Source organism: Ziziphus jujuba, chromosome 1 (assembly GCF_031755915.1).
Source record: "Ziziphus jujuba cultivar Dongzao chromosome 1, ASM3175591v1".
Lineage (NCBI taxonomy): Eukaryota > Viridiplantae > Streptophyta > Magnoliopsida > Rosales > Rhamnaceae > Ziziphus > Ziziphus jujuba.
The window spans coordinates 47,731,140-47,747,920 of NC_083379.1; the positions used below are offsets into that span (position 1 = coordinate 47,731,140).

A 16,781-nucleotide genomic window follows, 5' to 3' on the forward strand; every position below is an offset into this window, starting at 1 on the left:
TAAAATTAACTATTCTAAAAAATTTTTGACATTATAAAAATTATTATTATTACATTTGAACTATTTTTTAATTGATATTAGATATAAAATTGGATATCAAATAACGTATGAATATCTCTCATCTGCTCATTGTCAAGCCTTGTTTGAGTGAACGGCATAAAGATAATCATGCCAAGCTCACGTGGGTAGCACATGTAAGTTCCATTCAATGATTTGACAGAGTTTGCTAGAGCTATTAACAGTATCAGTAATCGGTAAGTTTGGAATGCAAACTGCTAAAAAAAAAATAATAATTTGTTGAATTTAGATTTTAATAAATTTAAAATAAATTATAAAGTTTAATAGATTTAAAATTAGTTATAGAATTTAAAAAATTTGATAGATTGTTATGAAATTTTATAAATTTTATAAATAATTTATTAATAATCCAATAAAATTTTTAGGTTCAAGATTAAATTTCATATCAATAATTTTTTTATATAATTTTACTATTAAAATACTTTCAAATTCATTAAAATCTATAAGTTTTTTAAAATTTTTTAAAATCAACGATTTTTTGAATATCATCAGATTTTAAAATAATTTTATAAAATCCTAATTGAATATTTCTGAATTTTAATGGATTTTTATAAAATCTATTAAAATCTGAATTAAATATCATTTAACTTATATAGACTTTTTTAAAATTTAAATCACCTTTAAATTTTTAAATACTTTTAAACTCTTTTAAATTCTAAATTAAATAAACCCCTTAATTAAAATTTTGTAAACTTTAAAATTGAATACACCCTTTAAGAATACAAAATACAAATATTAATATAAGTCATAATTCATCAAAGTCAATATCCAAAAAAAAAAAAAAAAAAAAAAAACAAAAGAGTGTAACCAAGTCTCGTTCCTTTTCCGGACGCAAAGTAAAACCAAGATTTTCGGCTTGATACTAATAACTTTAGTCCAGAACAAATTGTACGCACTAATTAATTATCATTATTTTATTATAACATAATAACTCATTAACCACATCGTATTTAAATAACTTCATTTATTATTTAACAGAGCCCCAAGTGAAGTTTGTCAAATTGTGAAGGATTATTGGATTAGAATCGTTTCATCCATGAAGTAGTAATGTAGTTATTTGTTTCTTTTATGATCGTTTCCCACCATGATGCTGTAATATAGGCTTTTTTTTTTTTTTTGGGTAATTAATATACTTCCTTCTTAATTTAAGATAATAATGACAACACTGATAGAAAAAAGTAAAATACTTTTTCAAGATAGAAAAAACATTTTAGAAGTGATGAAAGCATACTAAAAAGGTGTAAAAAGAAAAACCTCCAAAATCAATAGATTAGAGAAGAGAGGTCCAACACAAGCAATCCAATTAAACAAACGTTGTTGGTTCAGACACCGCAAGGGAGTTGGTTCATTTTTAAGTGTAACGATGGGGTTCATATGACCATGTTATACGTGTGTAGGGTAGGAGAAGAAATGATGCAACGATAAAGGTCATTTGACAACATTTGTACAAAGAAAGACATGAATGAGAGGAACTGTTTGCAGTCCCCCCCTGGCCAACAAACGAACAAACAAACATTTAATCGAGAGGGGATGGATGGATAATTATAACATTAATCTTTCAGTTTTGTCCATACATGGCATATGCCCCCAACACCATTCTTCCATCGTTTAGTTCTTCTCCCTTCGTCGAAACTCAATGCCTCCTATTTCCTGCAGTTAACCAAATGGTAACATATTAGACAAGAGAAGAAGCATCAACACCAATGGTGCTTTCTTTGTTTTTAATTTTTCTTTCCTCCGGTTTTTACTTTAATTCTCAATAACCATATACCACCGTAGTATCAACATAAAGCACATGGTTCATTGTTAGATTACTGCATAATAGCATCTTCAGGTATTATGATTTGAAAAATCCTATCAATTAAAAACCTTATTGTATTAGCATTACATTCTCATCTTTCCCCTTTCTCTGCTGCAGATCCAAATCCTTGGTAAAATGGTTTCTTGATTCAACTAGACACCAACCCTTTCTCTGGGTACGTGCATTCTGGTTATTTTGTCTTGTGAAAATCATCTAGATTGCCTAATGAAATTGGATTCTATGGCACACGTACATATGCATAACTCTTCCTTTTTTGGTCTTAGATATAACTTGTTCATGTACAAGCTTGATGTTAATCTCATCCATTGTTGGTGAGTTAAACAAATAAAAAAGGATTACTCTAAGATATCATATCTGAAATAGAAGCATACCAAGGAAGCTTAAAAGTGTCTTTCCACCATCCCTGCTTTGAGCAATTTGAAACTATCTTGTCCAACCGTACAATGACCTCTGAAAAAGTTGGCCTAACTACAGGCTCAGGATCCCAACATTCCTCAATCAACCTGCATATATATTAACTCATTTTGTATCAACAAAGCATTATTTACAGTTCCTCTTCAACGATTTTTTAGCAGAAAAGACCTGAGACCTTCAGCTTTTAGACTCAGGAAATTATTATCATTAACAATTTAAAACTGTCGAGAATTTCCTAACTCATCTTAGAGTGGAACTTACTCTTTTACATCTGGAGGATAACTTTTTGATTTGCTCTTGAATGGTGGTCTTTGTCCGTCTATGCACAACATTCTCAAAGTCTCTTCTGGAGGCTTGGGTTGGGATAGCAGTGCGCCCTCAATCATCTACATTCATACAAAAGCAAAAGAAACATGTAGTGACTCCTTATTTCCTACAACAAAATATTATGATATAAATGTCTGCATAATATATTCACAAGTAAATACATTAGGGAAACATATACACCAAAAGCTCCAAAATAAATAGAAATCACATAGTAGAAGCAAATAGATATCAAAATTGAAAGTTCATAATTTTACATAGATATTACAAATTTAAATCATTGCACTAACATAATATGAAAATGAAACACAATAAAGAAAACCAGAATTAAAGTAAAAGGCACTAAACCATTTGAAAAGAAATTGTACTAATCATTGAGAGAGGGATGTATATAGTCAAAGGAAAGTACCTCATATAAAATGAGACCAAAAGAATACGCATCCACACTTCTGTCAAATATTTCACCTCTATAAATCTCAGGTGCCACATATATATCTACAATGAAAATAGTAAATTCAAAATTAATCTCTAACTAAAAGTTGCAAAGTAATGGTAGTCCTGCTTGCCATTTAAAGTAAGTATCTATCTTTTTAGAGTAACATGGATATTCCGTACATCAGTTACATATAAATCACATTAACTTTCACTTAATATGAAAAGACTAACATAGCACTGGTTATAGATATAAGTTCCTTAAAAAACCATCAGCAATAGGTTGGTTAGTGCCATTTACAGCGGAAATAAATTGCAATTATTGAAATGAGGGCGTATTTTAATATCAAAGATATTGTCCCCAAGTCTCTCCCTTGTCTTCATGCTGTTGAAAAAAATTAACATCATAAGGAGGGGAAGATGTAAACATTTAAAAACTTCTTTTACATAAATAAATAAATAGTAAGCAGAGAATACTCCATAATTAAAAAGAGTGTTTGATAGAGTACAAAAAGACCTACTAAAATAATTGATAAATGTTCTATCAAAAACAAAGATGATTTAATCCTAGAGTAGCAAGAAGAAAAGAGATCTAGTGCAAAAAAAGGGGCTCCAATATATGCACAACTCCAATATATGCACAACTTACTTGAAGGGTCAATGTTACCACCACCCTGCGCTAGTTTTGCTTTGTCAGGTGAAATTTTTGACAACCTTATTACACCAAACCCGGCTACCTTTAATTGACCTCCACTATCCAGCAAAATATTTCTGGCACCTTACCAAAATTTCACATATTAAAGAACTGTATAATGCAATGATAACTAAAACATAATGCATTTGCAATTACTATATAGATAAGATAAACTTTTGTATATAATTGTCTTACTTTGGCTTTAAGTCACAGTGAATAATTGGGTCTGGTTTACATTCATGAAGATAATTCATGCCCCTGATAACAAGAAATAGAACAAGAAATCACAATATGAAGAAGCTGAAACCAGGCATAAAGATTTAAGTGGAACTACATGCTCAAGGCATTTACAAATAAAAGGGATACAAAAAATTGATTTAATTATAATTCCAGCGAGAAAAACTTGCCTGGCAATGTCAAGAGCAAATCTAAGGGCTTTAGATGGAGATAGCCGTCCCTTCTTCTGAAGATAGCTTCGCAAGTCACCCTGAAGGATAATCATAAAACTAATGCCAACTCATGATAAAGAGGTTTGAATTAATTTGGGCAATAGCTCTTACTTTTGGATGATATTCTGAAACAATCATCATAGGCATATTTTGTGTCACAGCTCCAACAAACTGAACAACATTAGGATGGCGGACCTTTTCTAACAAGGTTAACTCATGTTTGAATGCGTTTCTGTTTGGAAAAAAAAAAAAAAAAAAAAAAAAAGATCTAGGATATCTTATGGAAACTTAACACAAATATAATTCACAATGGCAGCGTAATTGCATGAGTTCAATTAGACACCAATCTGAAAAGGCACATATGTCAAGAGATAAGTGAGATGACTACATACATGCTTTCAGAGTCCGAGTAGCTGTCCTTATCTAGTATCTTTACAGCAACCTTTGTACCATTCCATTTAGCCACTTGATATGTTCCCTATCAGGATGAAATTCGACAATAAGGATTGTTAATCCATCTAAAAGTTTTCAAAGTAAGTTTGGCAAGAATTAATACATAACACAATTAGAAGAGGGTGTGGCTTTACCCCATATGGTAGCATGCAACTTTAACAAAGAGGTCCATTAAAATAACAAACTCTTTCTTGTCATATACAACAAAGATGATGATTGTATTTAAAAAATGCATTGACTCATGTGATGTACAAAAACATGTTGGGAAGCAAGAAACCTACTTTAGATTAACAGCAAAAAGTACTTTAGATTAGCAGTATAGAGAAACTTACTTCAAGGGTTAGAGGAGAAAGTTAAGAGAAATATCGCCTATAAAATGAAAATCATTCTAAAACACAAGGTGGCTGTTAATGCTTTTACAGTAATAAAAAGAATGAACACTGCTTATCACATCAATAATTCAAAGTCAAAAAAGAATATAGTTGCATCTTTGCAACATTGAGCATCCTCAAACAAGTTAGAGGAAAGCAAATTCGAAAAATATAATTTCCCCTTTGCAACACGAAGTAAATGCATTATAATGTCATCCAGTTCAAACAATTATACTTGGAGAAGGAAAATTCAGACCAAAATTTACCATATATGAAATATTTATACATAACAACCTTTGCAATACCATCACTCTTCCTTATGTGAAGCTCTAGCGGATTAAGCTCATACTCTGGAACTTCTCGAGGATTTGCAACTGCCATTGGCGTCTTCCTGGTTTTCTAATAACATGAAAAATATTAATTTATTAAATCAAGATGGGTATAAATTTAAAAATATAAAAACAGGAGAGAATTGTACCGGAGCTTTAGCTCCACGAGCCTTCAAAATGTTGTAAACTTCTGTATGTCCATAGTACTTAGCATCAGCAGCTGCCTGTGGGTGGAATTATAAAAAATTAAAAAAAAAAAAAGAAAAAAAAAAAGAAAAAAGAAAAGAGTACTGTTAGTGGCCGTATTGGATAAGAATGTAGCAGAAAAAACATTGAGCTTGATATTTTTCACAGAAGTGCAAGACAGAATACAACCAAAAAAAAAATTGATATAATAGAAAGTAAAATGAAAATAATTGCCGGAAAAAGGATACTGCATCACCTGCCAAGGCCCCAAGACCAATGTGCAAAGACAATGATGTCCAAAATTCACATATACTGTGGGAATTTATTTCGGGAAAACTCGTTCAAAATTCAATTCCCAATTACCAGAGGACGCTCATTCATTCTAGGAGGAAGGGTCTTTCTTTCTAAGAAAGAGAAAGAATTCAACTTTCCCAATGGCCCATTTTTTTGATAACTGAAGCTAGAAAAGTAACTTTCTGTTTTATGAAATCTATTTTTGTTATCGGTTAATTATGATGAATATTTCATCCTGAATTATTTTTACCTTACAAGAACGGTATCAACATTCAACATGATAATAAATTTAAATTTGCCCTTATAAATTTAATAAATTGACCGCAGCTAAAGGACGAATATAAAGCGGTGAAAAATTTTATGAAATAAAAATGGGAGTAATATTTGACCCAAAAAAAAGAATAAATAAATAAAAATAAGAGAAAAAGAAAAAGGTGGGAGGTTGAAATTGAAGAGTATACCGTACTGCCCCAGCGATCACGAGCATCAATATTGGCCTTGCGGCTGAGCAAGAGCTTGACGACGTCAACGTGGCCTTCACAGGCAGCGATATGGAGAGCAGTGCGACCATCCAAATCGATGCTATTAACATCGGTACCATCATCGAGCAAATCCTGGACGCCAAGAGTATCTCCTCGGCAGGCCATGAAGAGAAGCTGCATGGTGGAGTCAAGGTTCTCAGGGACGGTGAGGTCGGCATCATCGGAGGGGCTCCGGCGAATGGGATCGAGCGAAGACTGCCTGCCGAAGCTGAACCTGAGGTTGTGACGCCGCGGGTCCAGCGACGACTGCCGCGTGAACTGCCTGCTCAGATTCCGGCGCAGCGACCCCGTCGAGAACTGCCGCGAGATTCCCCGCTTCAACTGCGCCGTTATATTTTCCATTTCTGTATTAACTTATTATTATGATGATGTATATATTTATATAATTATTATTTTTGGAAAAACCAAAAAAGATATAATGATGGAGAATTGTGCATTAAGCACACAACACCAAGGGAATATGCTCTACATAGATTTGATATTTGATATTCTTCTTATTATTATTCTTTTTTTTTTTTGTATTAATTGATGATTAATATGTTGATGGAGGATGTGTGTGTGTGTGTTTTCGGATCGAGAGCGAGGAGAGAAAGCTCTCGATGCCGAGCGGGAAGCGAGAGACGAAAGAGAGAGGGATTAGATTAGATTAGATGAGATGAGATGAGAAGAGATGAGGAGGATGGAATGGAAGCATTTAGAGATCCGAGAGAAGCGCATTGAGAATAAAAAAAAGAGGCCATGTAAATTGTAAATTAGAGAAATAGAAAGGCAAGAAAGATAAAGAGAGACAGAGCAAAAACAGGGCAAAAGGAATGGCTATTCGTCCCTTTCATGTTTCAACTGGCTATGAATTCCAATCCAAGGAGGAGAGAGAGGTAGATGGAAACCGTGTGAGTAATTTCGCTCCTTGAAATCCGTTACAATTTTATTTACATAAAAAAAAAAAGAAAAAGAAAACTGATATTTTTAATTTTGTTTGTTTTGGCTACTTGTTTGGAAATCCATCTGGATTCTCGGTGTCCGGGACACTGAAAGTGTACTTCCAACGTCTTTTTTACGCGGCATTTTTATTTTATTATTATTATTATTATTTTAATACTCTTTTTTTTTTTTTTTTTTCATCTCAACACTTTATTATACCATCTAATTTTGACCAATCAACTCAATCACACCGCCACCATCTTCACCAACGTTCCAGCATGGTCACTTCAACAACTAGCATTCCTCTCCTTTCTACCGCAACAGCAGCCAAGGATCTCAAATCCATTTAACCATATGGTACCATTACTTGTATACAAATTTAACCCTTTGACCTTTTTTCTTTTTTATCTCTCTAAAATAAATCATAAGCTTAATTATATAATGATTTGAGAAATAAGTCACATATAGTTTCTTTATTTTTAAATACAAAATATTTTTTGATATATGGATAAATTTCAAGGGAGAAATAAAAGTATATGTATATAATTATTTTATTGATTAACATATTAATAAAATTTAATTATAAATAAGTTAATTTTTAAAAGAATAAATGTAGTTAAGTATAAACTAATCATATAATGACAATTATATATTTGATAGATAATTTGATAGGTTAATTGGTGCCTTATATCATTCAATAACAATAATACTATAAAATAAAATATTTTGATGATGGTTTTTTTTTTTAAATAAATTATAAAGTTCTCAAGTTATTAGGTAGATAAAAGCATAAATTTTTAATTCTTCTAGTATAGATTGTTTTTAGTTTTAATAGCTACTATAAATATGAGTTATACCGATTTCGTTTGATTTATTTTACTCGTAATATTCAATTTATTTGCATTACTTTTCCTAAATTAACTAATGTTTGATACTATTCACATTGATTTTAATTTGAAAAGGTGTTTTATAATATTTTATTTTCCTTAAAAAGTAACTTTTAAAATCACATTTAAGGTCATTATAATCGTTCCCTTTTAATTACAATGATTAAATAATTAGATATATATATATATATATATATATATAGAGCATCATACAATTAATCCAATTTGAAATTCTCCATTTCCAAATGGAGAGGATGTTAATCCTTAGTTCAAAGTTGTACCTTAAAACACTTCCCAAATTTTATAATTTCTTCTAAGAAGTACAAATGGGGTGGCTCATAACGTGGGCAGTGAGAATTGTTATTTCTTATTCTATTTGGCTTGAGGAGCGGCCTCCATAGCTCAACTCTCTTCTTAAGGATGATGCACTTGCTTTGGCTCCTTTTATTCCAAAAAAAAAAAAAAAAAAAGAAAAAAAAAGTTGTACTTTACTATAATCTGATGAAATTAGTTATGCAGAAATCATAAAGATTTTTACTAGTTTTTTGTTGTCCTATATATAGCATTAGGCATTCTTGGAAGTCCAAACAGATTATTTTGTTAGAAATAGATGCATGTATTCAAAGTGAGGGAAAGAGGATAGGGACATACAGGTCCCATTCCACAAGGCCATTGGTCCACCAATTATAAAATTTATAATTTATACATTTAATTCAACTACTTGTATATATGTATGTAATGTATGTCAATCCCACCTATATATTTATATTATGTACACACACACACACACACACCCAGACACACACACACACACATATATATATATATATAATATGTGTGTCACATTTATCAAAAAACAAAAAAAATATTCAAGTCATGGATCCAATCCAACGCATAATCCTCTTTGTCCAACATATAATCCTTTTATCAATCCGCAATCCTCATCCTTTCTGCCAAAAATCCAACCTACCGACCTTACAAATTTCCAAATTCCCAAATGTATATATGCTATGATTACCTACCGTGTGCACTTAAAATTTGGCCACACACTCGTAATCGTATAGAGTTTGGAAGAATGAGTACGTGGACGATGGCGGTAAAAAGCATTAGAGATTTCTGCCTCGCCATCACTATCTTAAACTATTATTTTAACATGTAAGCGACTCAGGGGAAAAAAAAAAAAAAAAAAAAAACATAAAAATAAAAAAGAGGAGACAAAAGCGGCTAGCTTTTCCAACCGCATCCGCAAATCAAATCAAGCCAAATTGTCCAATCATAACAACACAGACTTCCTTTATCAAATCACCAACATGCTCCACCTATGCTTCACTTTACCAAAGATATTACACAATTTGACACTTGAAGATACCAAAACCTCACGTTCCAACTTGGAATTTTGTTTATCAAAATTAGGTCTACATCTCTAACATTTACCACTATTTTCAGGACATATACTTACAAATTATTTAAAAAACATCTAATTATATAGGTCATGGAATTTGCAGCTCACTTCCACAACTAACCTTTCAATATACAAATTAAATCCTCCGAATTACAGGCAAATAATTACATCTTAAGTCCATAGCATAGGGATCCTAATCTTTTCTTGACCTCAACCTTAGCTTTTACATTTTGAAGTTGATCAATAGTTAATAAAATAAAGATATGTTTTGAAAATTACTTCCGAAGCACACTGTCGTCCAACATTTACATCAACTCGAAACAGGTAAGCAATTTCCATAACTCATCACGCAAGCCAAAGCAACAGGAACTACAACCTTCAAAAAATAAAATCTTTGGACGTTTCTTTGGTAAGATCAAAATTTCAAGTGCAAATATTATTAGGTTATCTAATTCATTAAAAAAAGAAAAAGAAAAAAACAGAGTTCCAAAAATAGCATTGAAAAAAAAGACAAGGCTCAGAAACTACTTTCTGCGCTTCAGGGGTCCAGTCTTGAATCCGGACTTGGTTGGCTTGCCCCAAGGTGTTCGAGAACCTTTCCCCCACGCCCCACTGCTCTTGCTCCGTCCCTCACCTCCACCGTGGGGATGATCCACCGGATTCATCGCCACACCACGAACCACGGGTCTTCGTCCAAGCCATCTGCTTTGTCCAGCCTTCCGGAGCTTCCTCGTTCCATGGCTTGCATTAGACACGGTACCAATTGTGGCACGGCACTGAGAATCAATCCACTTCTCAGCACCGGAAGGCAGCCTCACAAGACACTTTGTTGAGGAGGGCTCTTTCAGAATCTTTGCACAAGTTCCTGCGGCTCGAACTAGCTTGGCACCTTGACCCGGGTTCACCTCAATGTTGTGGATGATAGTCCCAATTCGCATTGAAGATAGAGGCATGCAACTTCCTATTAGAGAATTGATATCCACATGAAGCAACTGGTTCTTCATGCTATTACGCAGTGAATGCTCAGCAGCTGCATCTGCCGTAAAATAAACAAGAAAACATCTCCAAGATCAGGTTGATTCAGATTCAGAGCCTGACAAGCAAACGGAATAAGGAAAACAAATCAAAATCCAAAATTTAGAAAATTTAACACTAATATCGTTCACCAGTCAAACACTTTCCACGGATAAATTATAAAGTAGAAATTCATCTTTGTAAAGCAAGTGAAGCATAATAATCGATTTAAAAGCTGAAAATCTGTTTTACCCAGCAACCAAAGAGAATCACAAATTTTGATAGGAGTTCTAAGTGAGCTTAACATTGTAATTTGGACAAGTGAGTAAATAATTACAGTTTTCTATTGCTTCCCCCAAACCTAATAGGCAAAAAAATAAATAAACAAAATAAAAAATTTCATATTTCTTTGGGCGCTTTTTTAATCATTAGATGGGCATATACTGAAATTAAGCTTCCATCAGCTGCTGCGCTTCAATGAGGTCGAAATGCAAAATATTAACAGAAGCAAAAATTATAAACGGAAAGAAGAAAAAGCAAAAGGAAATAAAAAAACAAGAGAAAGAGAACGAGAAATGGATGGAAGAATAATACCAGCGGTGGAGAGGTGGCGAGATGCGGTGAAGAGGGAGGAGGGGCGGAGGAGGGCGTTGAAGAGGGTCGTTGTCGAAGCAGCGCCAGCTCTCCACAGAGCCATTGGATCCGAAAACCAAAAGCCCCTCACCAACTTCTCCGCTCTCACAATTTCTAGGGTTTCCTTTTTCTCTCACTGATCACTGCCAAAATCTACTCAAACAGTCAATAATAATATTACTATTTTTTTAAAACATTTTTATTATTTAATTACATGACAAGGAATGAAATTTAAATTTTTATATTTAAAAGACGCCAGACGGGATTGGGGGCCGAGAGGGGGGGGGTGTTGAGCCTGAGCCTGAGCCTGAGCCTGAGCCTGAGCCAGAGCCTGAGCCTGAGCCTGAGCCTGAGCCTGAGCCTGAGCCAGAGCCTGAGCCTGAGGGGCTCGGCAAGAGACAAGTAGCACAAGTAGCACTATCTACCTCAAGATTGGAATGGAAAATTCATCACCTGAGCCTGAGGTGCGTGCATTAACAACAGGAGCCAGGAGGACATATCAACAAGAAGACCAGGTTTGGTCGCTAAATCCCGATGCAATGGACGCACGGCCCAAGGGAAGGGAGACGGACAAACACGCCTCCCTACTTTCTCATTTTACTATTTCTATGTACTTTTGTTGTTATTTTTTTAATTTTACACAATATATATACACACACTCACACACACACACTCCAAACAGGGAAATAAGAATAAAATCTTCTAGTCAAAAGAGATGGGAGGGAAGACGGCGGAGATGACGTACCTGGGGAGATAAATGGAATAAATAAAAAAAGAACAGAGATGATGGGCATTTTAATCTTTTCGGATCGCTGAGCTGACATCCAAAAAGTTCAAATACTAGTGGGGGGTATTAGTTACAAAGAGTCGCAGACGCAGAGAGTACCCTCCAATGGCGGCTATTTCGGGTTCAGCTTGTTACTCCACGCCAACTCCCGCTTCCAAACCACCGCCGACCTTAGGACTACCGCTAGGAGGCTTCTGGAAGACCACCCTGCCCCTGCGTTTGTCTTCCTTCACTTTGGACTCATCTGCATCTATATCCCATAGCTTCTTTGGCCGCAACAATCTCAAACTGGTCGTCGTCCCCACAAGAAGCGTCATCGTCCACAACTCATTCTCTGCTAACGGCTCTGCTCCTTCAACCCCCCGATCAAAGTAACCTCCTCCTCTCATTTATCATATATCATATATATATATATATATATATACATATATAGAAAAATACAAAAAAAAAAAAAAAATTGATAATCCACCCTTCCTTCCTTTTTACAATAAAGTTTATGTTTTTATACATGCAATACAGTGCTTGTTGAGTTTAATTACTTGCCTCCGTGAAAAAAATTTAAAAAAAAAAAAATGTAAAATCCAGGGTGGGAAGGCATACAATTTCAGTGTTTGTTGGAGATGAAAGTGGGATGATAAATAGGATTTCGGGAGTCTTCGCGAGGAGGGGATATAACATCGAGTCTTTAGCTGTTGGTCTCAACAAGGACAAGGCACTCTTTACTATTGTTGTCTCTGGGACTCAAAAGGTTTTACAGCAAGTTATAGAGCAGCTTAACAAACTTGTTAATGTTTTGAAGGTTCTACTTTTACTCCTCATCTTCCTTTCATTTTCTTATTATTTTCTTTTTTTTTTTAGCTATTATGGGTTTCATTTAGCAATTTCTCATCTTTTTCTTTACTTTGTGAAACTACCTTACCAAAACTAATTTCAAGTATTCACTTTCAGCGGTCTCTTTCTTCTAATTTCTATAATGTTTTCAATCATAGTTCTTTCTACCTACAAGATAAATGTTTTCATTTCTAATCTTCTTGTTATTATTTTCACTTCTTATTTGATTTCAGGTTGATGATCTTTCAACTGAGTCACAGGTAGAACGTGAACTAGTTCTTGTAAAAGTGAATGCTGAACCACAGTATCGTGCTGAGGTAATTACAAAATGATTCTTGATTGTTCAACAATGAGAATTTTCTCAAGGTTTTGAAACGAGTTGTTCAATTTGCTTCTGTCTTTTCTTAGGTTACTGATTATTCTTCTTTTGGGGGGCGGGGGGGTTTGAGAATTTCAGATCATGTGGTTAGTGGACATCTTCAGAGCAAAAATTGTGGATATCTCAGAGCATTCACTAACTATTGAGGTGATTTCACTGCCTTTCATTATCATGGTTAAGTATGTCGTGAACTGTGAATATTGAACCTTCAAATTTGCATCGTTAAGATGATGAAGCAAGTCAATATGGAGAAGCTTGTTATATATCTACTGCCCTGAAATAAAATAGGAGTATGAGCATTAGGTTTGATAAAATGGATCTTTCAATTCTAAACTGGTGTTGGACAGAGTTCAAAGTATAACGCCAGATCAACATTTTGTTGGAAATATCTTTCATAAAATCCATATAGAGAAGAGAACGCGTAGATGTTCTAGTCCCTTATATACTGGCAGGTTCTGACTGAAATTCTTAAATGGTTCTGAACTTGTGATTGCTCTGAAGCATGTGGGAGATAGCATCACTAGACAGGCTTTGATAAGACCTGTTGAAACTCTGCACTTTGCCAGTATCTTTATTGAATGAGCATCTATATACTATGTTACATTTTGACTTGCAGTTATTTTACTAATTCTTTTAAGTTTTCAAAGTTATGATAACTGCAACGCCTATGATTCCCCTAGGTGACTGGAGATCCAGGCAAGATGGCTGCTTTATTCAGAAATTTAAGCAAGTTTGGGGTCAGAGAAATTGCGAGAACTGGAAAGGTTAGACTATAGTCATAGAAAGTATGAAACTTTGATCATGGAATTTAGCTCTCATTCTTTCTACATTTTCAGATGGCTCAAGTTGACAGTCTTGTTAAGGATTTATTTCATGTCCTAATATCTGGAACTACTTGTATTAATAGATTGCATTAAGGAGGGAAAAGTTGGGTGCATCTGCTCCATTTTGGCGATATTCAGCAGCTTCGTATCCAGATCTTGAAGGAGCGATGCCTGTTAAAGCTCTTGTGGGGGTTGAAAACAGATCAGTTAATAGTGAATCTGATACCTCTGCAGGAGTATGTAATACTGAAGCCTCATCTTATGTTTTTCACCCTACGCAAACATGCCTGGCTCGCTCTTCTGTTTCATACTTTTTTTCATTATGAGTTTATATGAGCTTAATCATTATCTAATTTGTTTTGAATTACAAATCTTAGTCTTAACAGATGAAATTGTTAAGAGTTTTTCTGCTTTGCTTGTACACACCATACATGTATAGCGAATAAAACAATCCTTCTGTTACTCCAAGTAATTGGATTTACGATTGAAATATATCCTGCTAAAGAATTGCAAAACTTGCAATATCTTTTAACCTGCCATTATATTCAGTTGTCAGGAAACACTTTGAAATTTGGATCTAATTACTGCTTTGTTCTATAATCTTGCTGCATTGGACCGGATGTTTTTATAAAAGTGAAAGAGTCATTGACCATTGATTCATAATTTGATATTTGTTTGTTTGTGTATGAAGGGTGATGTTTATCCTGTAGAGCCATCTGATGCCATCACAGTCAATCAAGTCTTAGATGCTCATTGGGGTGTTCTTAATGATGAAGATGTAAGAGCTACTGCTACCACTAATAATATGCAGGCATATGATTTGTTTTGTGGAACTAGTATATAAGCACTCATTTTTTGTTTTTTTTCCCCCCTCGTGTGTGAATTTTCTCTGCATAATTGGCCACTTGGAAGTGATGTTTATAAAATAAAAATTTCATTTCCTTAACATGCTTGCTTCTTGACTTGTTACTTGCAGACAACCGGTCTTCGATCACACACTTTGTCCATGCTTGTAAATGATGTTCCTGGTGTTCTCTACATTATTACAGGGGTTTTTGCTCGAAGGGGCTACAACATTCAGGCATGTACTTGTAATATTTTTTATTTTTCGTGCTTTAAAAGAATATTTATAAATAGTTTCTTTGTTTATACTTTCGTCTCAAGTCAACCATGTTCACTTGTTATCAGAGTTTAGCTGTTGGGCATGCAGAAGTCGAGGGCCTGTCTCGTATTACCACTGTTGTTCCTGGTACAGATGATTCGATTAATAAGCTGGTGCAGCAACTTTATAAGCTTGTTGATATTCATGAGGTCAGAATTCTTTGCTATTAAAAAGATACATATACTGGTTCTAATCTGTTTTCATTGAAGAAAGCCATGCATAAAGCTATAATATGAATTCCAATTATGTGCAATCTTCTGCTCTGCTCTGCCCCTCATCAATGTTTGCCTAGGTCTTTCTTTTTCCTCTTTTTCTTTTTATTTCTTTTTATTTTTCCCTAGTTTTACCAAATATTTAAAACCTTGTGGTGACGGACAAAAAGCCAAGGAACATTATACTTCATGGGGTACCATTATAATTAGCATGGTTTATTGTCTCACTTTCAAACCCCTGCACCCTATACATATAAGGGAATTATCTCCTCTGAATCTTTCAGTCTTGTGCTTTTCTATTGATGATATATTGATTATTATTTTGGACATATAAGAGTGTATCCTGCATGATATGGAACAAAAATATTCTGGTTAAAAACTTGCATGTTAAGTGGGCATTGGTTTAACAAAGAGGTGGTGAGTTATTCAGGTTCGGGACATTACCCACTTGCCTTTTGCTGAGCGGGAATTGATGTTGATAAAGATTGCTGCAAATGCTGCTGCTCGACGAGATGTCCTCGACATTGCTAACATTTTTAGGGCCAAAGCCGTTGATGTCTCAGACCATACGATAACCCTTGAGGTACATTCCATTTCCATCTCTGGATATTATTTATGTAAACTTATATCTTGCTCTGCTTGTATTGGCTTGTTTTAATTTGAAACCATGTTTTTTGGTAGTCATCTTAAACTTATGAAGCTCACTGACTAGGTTAAGATGAGAATTTGGGATTTCTTTTTATTTATAAAATAATAATAAAAAAAAAGTTGTTGATAAGTGGTGCATTAACAATTTTGGTTGAAGTTGGGTTGATGTGGCATTCTTTCTAGCTATTCATTTGAATTGAACATTGCCGTCCTGTCTCTTTGGTGTATTATAATAAATCCCTTTTGATCTGATTTATGCTTCCATAATTCTCAGCTTACTGGAGATTTGGACAAAATGGTCGCATTGCAAAGACTGTTAGAGCCCTATGGCATTTGCGAGGTTTGTCTTATAATCTTGTTCGATTTTGCGTTTGTCTCAGTCTTTTTAATACAATTCTTGGTCCTAAACTGATAATTGCATTCGTGATTATATTCATGCCTCTTTTAGGTTGCAAGAACAGGACGAATTGCTTTAGTGCGTGAATCAGGTGTGGATTCCAAATATCTCCGAGGGTATTCTTATCCTCTTATAGTTTGACAATTTATGGGGCTTGGCATGAGCAGTTAAACAAGCTTAAGTTTTTAACAGGAGTAATTTTTTTATGTAAAAAACAAGGTGTCTTGCAACTCTTTTGTTGTGTTCAGAATTTCCATTTGGATAATAATGACATTGATTTTCGTTAAAAGCGTTTG

At 34.2% G+C, this 16,781-nt stretch overlaps 3 protein-coding genes across 7 annotated transcripts; 1 reads left to right on the forward strand and 2 right to left on the reverse strand.

The window, feature by feature from the left end:
• Nucleotides 1-1,319: 1,319 nt before the first annotated feature.
• On the reverse strand, nucleotides 1,320-7,387 carry LOC107408109 (integrin-linked protein kinase 1). Of its 2 annotated transcripts, XM_016015474.4 has the most exons (12): nucleotides 6,308-7,375; nucleotides 5,516-5,590; nucleotides 5,332-5,436; nucleotides 4,606-4,691; nucleotides 4,325-4,445; nucleotides 4,172-4,251; nucleotides 3,960-4,022; nucleotides 3,720-3,841; nucleotides 3,048-3,133; nucleotides 2,576-2,700; nucleotides 2,272-2,403; nucleotides 1,320-1,728 (listed from the first exon to the last, which is right to left on the reverse strand). In XM_016015474.4, exons 1-12 carry the CDS (start codon nucleotides 6,728-6,730, stop codon nucleotides 1,722-1,724), a joined length of 1,425 nt encoding a protein of 474 aa, XP_015870960.2. In that variant the 5' UTR covers nucleotides 6,731-7,375; the 3' UTR covers nucleotides 1,320-1,721. The 2 variants fall into 2 exon arrangements, with proteins under 2 accessions (XP_015870960.2, XP_048317677.1); XM_048461720.2 differs by lacking the exons at nucleotides 1,320-1,728; nucleotides 2,272-2,403 and having other exon boundaries at nucleotides 2,613-2,747; nucleotides 6,308-7,387.
• Nucleotides 7,388-9,902: 2,515 nt separating this feature from the next.
• Nucleotides 9,903-12,132, reverse strand: LOC107406146 (large ribosomal subunit protein uL2m). 4 transcript variants are annotated; one of them, XM_048471089.2, is made up of 3 exons: nucleotides 11,991-12,132; nucleotides 11,207-11,388; nucleotides 9,903-10,634 (listed from the first exon to the last, which is right to left on the reverse strand). In XM_048471089.2, the coding sequence occupies exons 2-3, from the start codon at nucleotides 11,307-11,309 to the stop codon at nucleotides 10,123-10,125; spliced, it is 615 nt and encodes a 204-aa protein (XP_048327046.2). In that variant the 5' UTR covers nucleotides 11,310-11,388; nucleotides 11,991-12,132; the 3' UTR covers nucleotides 9,903-10,122. The 4 variants fall into 4 exon arrangements, with proteins under 4 accessions (XP_048327046.2, XP_048327045.2, XP_024925128.2 ...); XM_048471088.2 differs by having other exon boundaries at nucleotides 11,207-11,398; nucleotides 11,991-12,131; XM_025069360.3 differs by lacking the exon at nucleotides 11,991-12,132 and adding an exon at nucleotides 11,699-11,916.
• Nucleotides 12,133-12,137: 5 nt separating this feature from the next.
• LOC107408078 (acetolactate synthase small subunit 1, chloroplastic) lies at nucleotides 12,138-16,774 on the forward strand. Its single transcript, XM_048471079.1, has 12 exons — nucleotides 12,138-12,403; nucleotides 12,618-12,831; nucleotides 13,097-13,180; nucleotides 13,321-13,389; nucleotides 13,923-14,006; nucleotides 14,150-14,302; nucleotides 14,758-14,844; nucleotides 15,043-15,147; nucleotides 15,255-15,377; nucleotides 15,871-16,023; nucleotides 16,363-16,428; nucleotides 16,537-16,774. The coding sequence occupies exons 1-12, from the start codon at nucleotides 12,138-12,140 to the stop codon at nucleotides 16,624-16,626; spliced, it is 1,494 nt and encodes a 497-aa protein (XP_048327036.1). The 3' UTR covers nucleotides 16,627-16,774.
• Nucleotides 16,775-16,781: the final 7 nt, after the last annotated feature.

Bases quoted from the DNA above. Each gene is read 5' to 3' on its own strand.
- LOC107408109 (XM_016015474.4), bottom strand. From the start codon at position 6,730: ATGGAAAATATAACGGCGCAGTTGAAGCGGGGAATCTCGCGGCAGTTC. The intron at 4,252-4,324 runs GTAAGAGCTATT...ATTATCCTTCAG, and splicing joins TTTCAGAATATCATCCAAAA to GGTGACTTGCGAAGCTATCT. The intron at 3,842-3,959 runs GTAAGACAATTA...GTAAGGTGCCAG, and splicing joins CACTGTGACTTAAAGCCAAA to AAATATTTTGCTGGATAGTG.
- LOC107406146 (XM_048471089.2), bottom strand. From the start codon at position 11,309: ATGGCTCTGTGGAGAGCTGGCGCTGCTTCGACAACGACCCTCTTCAAC. The intron at 10,635-11,206 runs GTATTATTCTTC...ATTTTACGGCAG, and splicing joins TCGCCACCTCTCCACCGCTG to ATGCAGCTGCTGAGCATTCA.
- LOC107408078 (XM_048471079.1), top strand. From the start codon at position 12,138: ATGGCGGCTATTTCGGGTTCAGCTTGTTACTCCACGCCAACTCCCGCT. The intron at 14,007-14,149 runs GTTAGACTATAG...TTGTATTAATAG, and splicing joins AAATTGCGAGAACTGGAAAG to ATTGCATTAAGGAGGGAAAA. The intron at 16,024-16,362 runs GTACATTCCATT...CATAATTCTCAG, and splicing joins ACCATACGATAACCCTTGAG to CTTACTGGAGATTTGGACAA.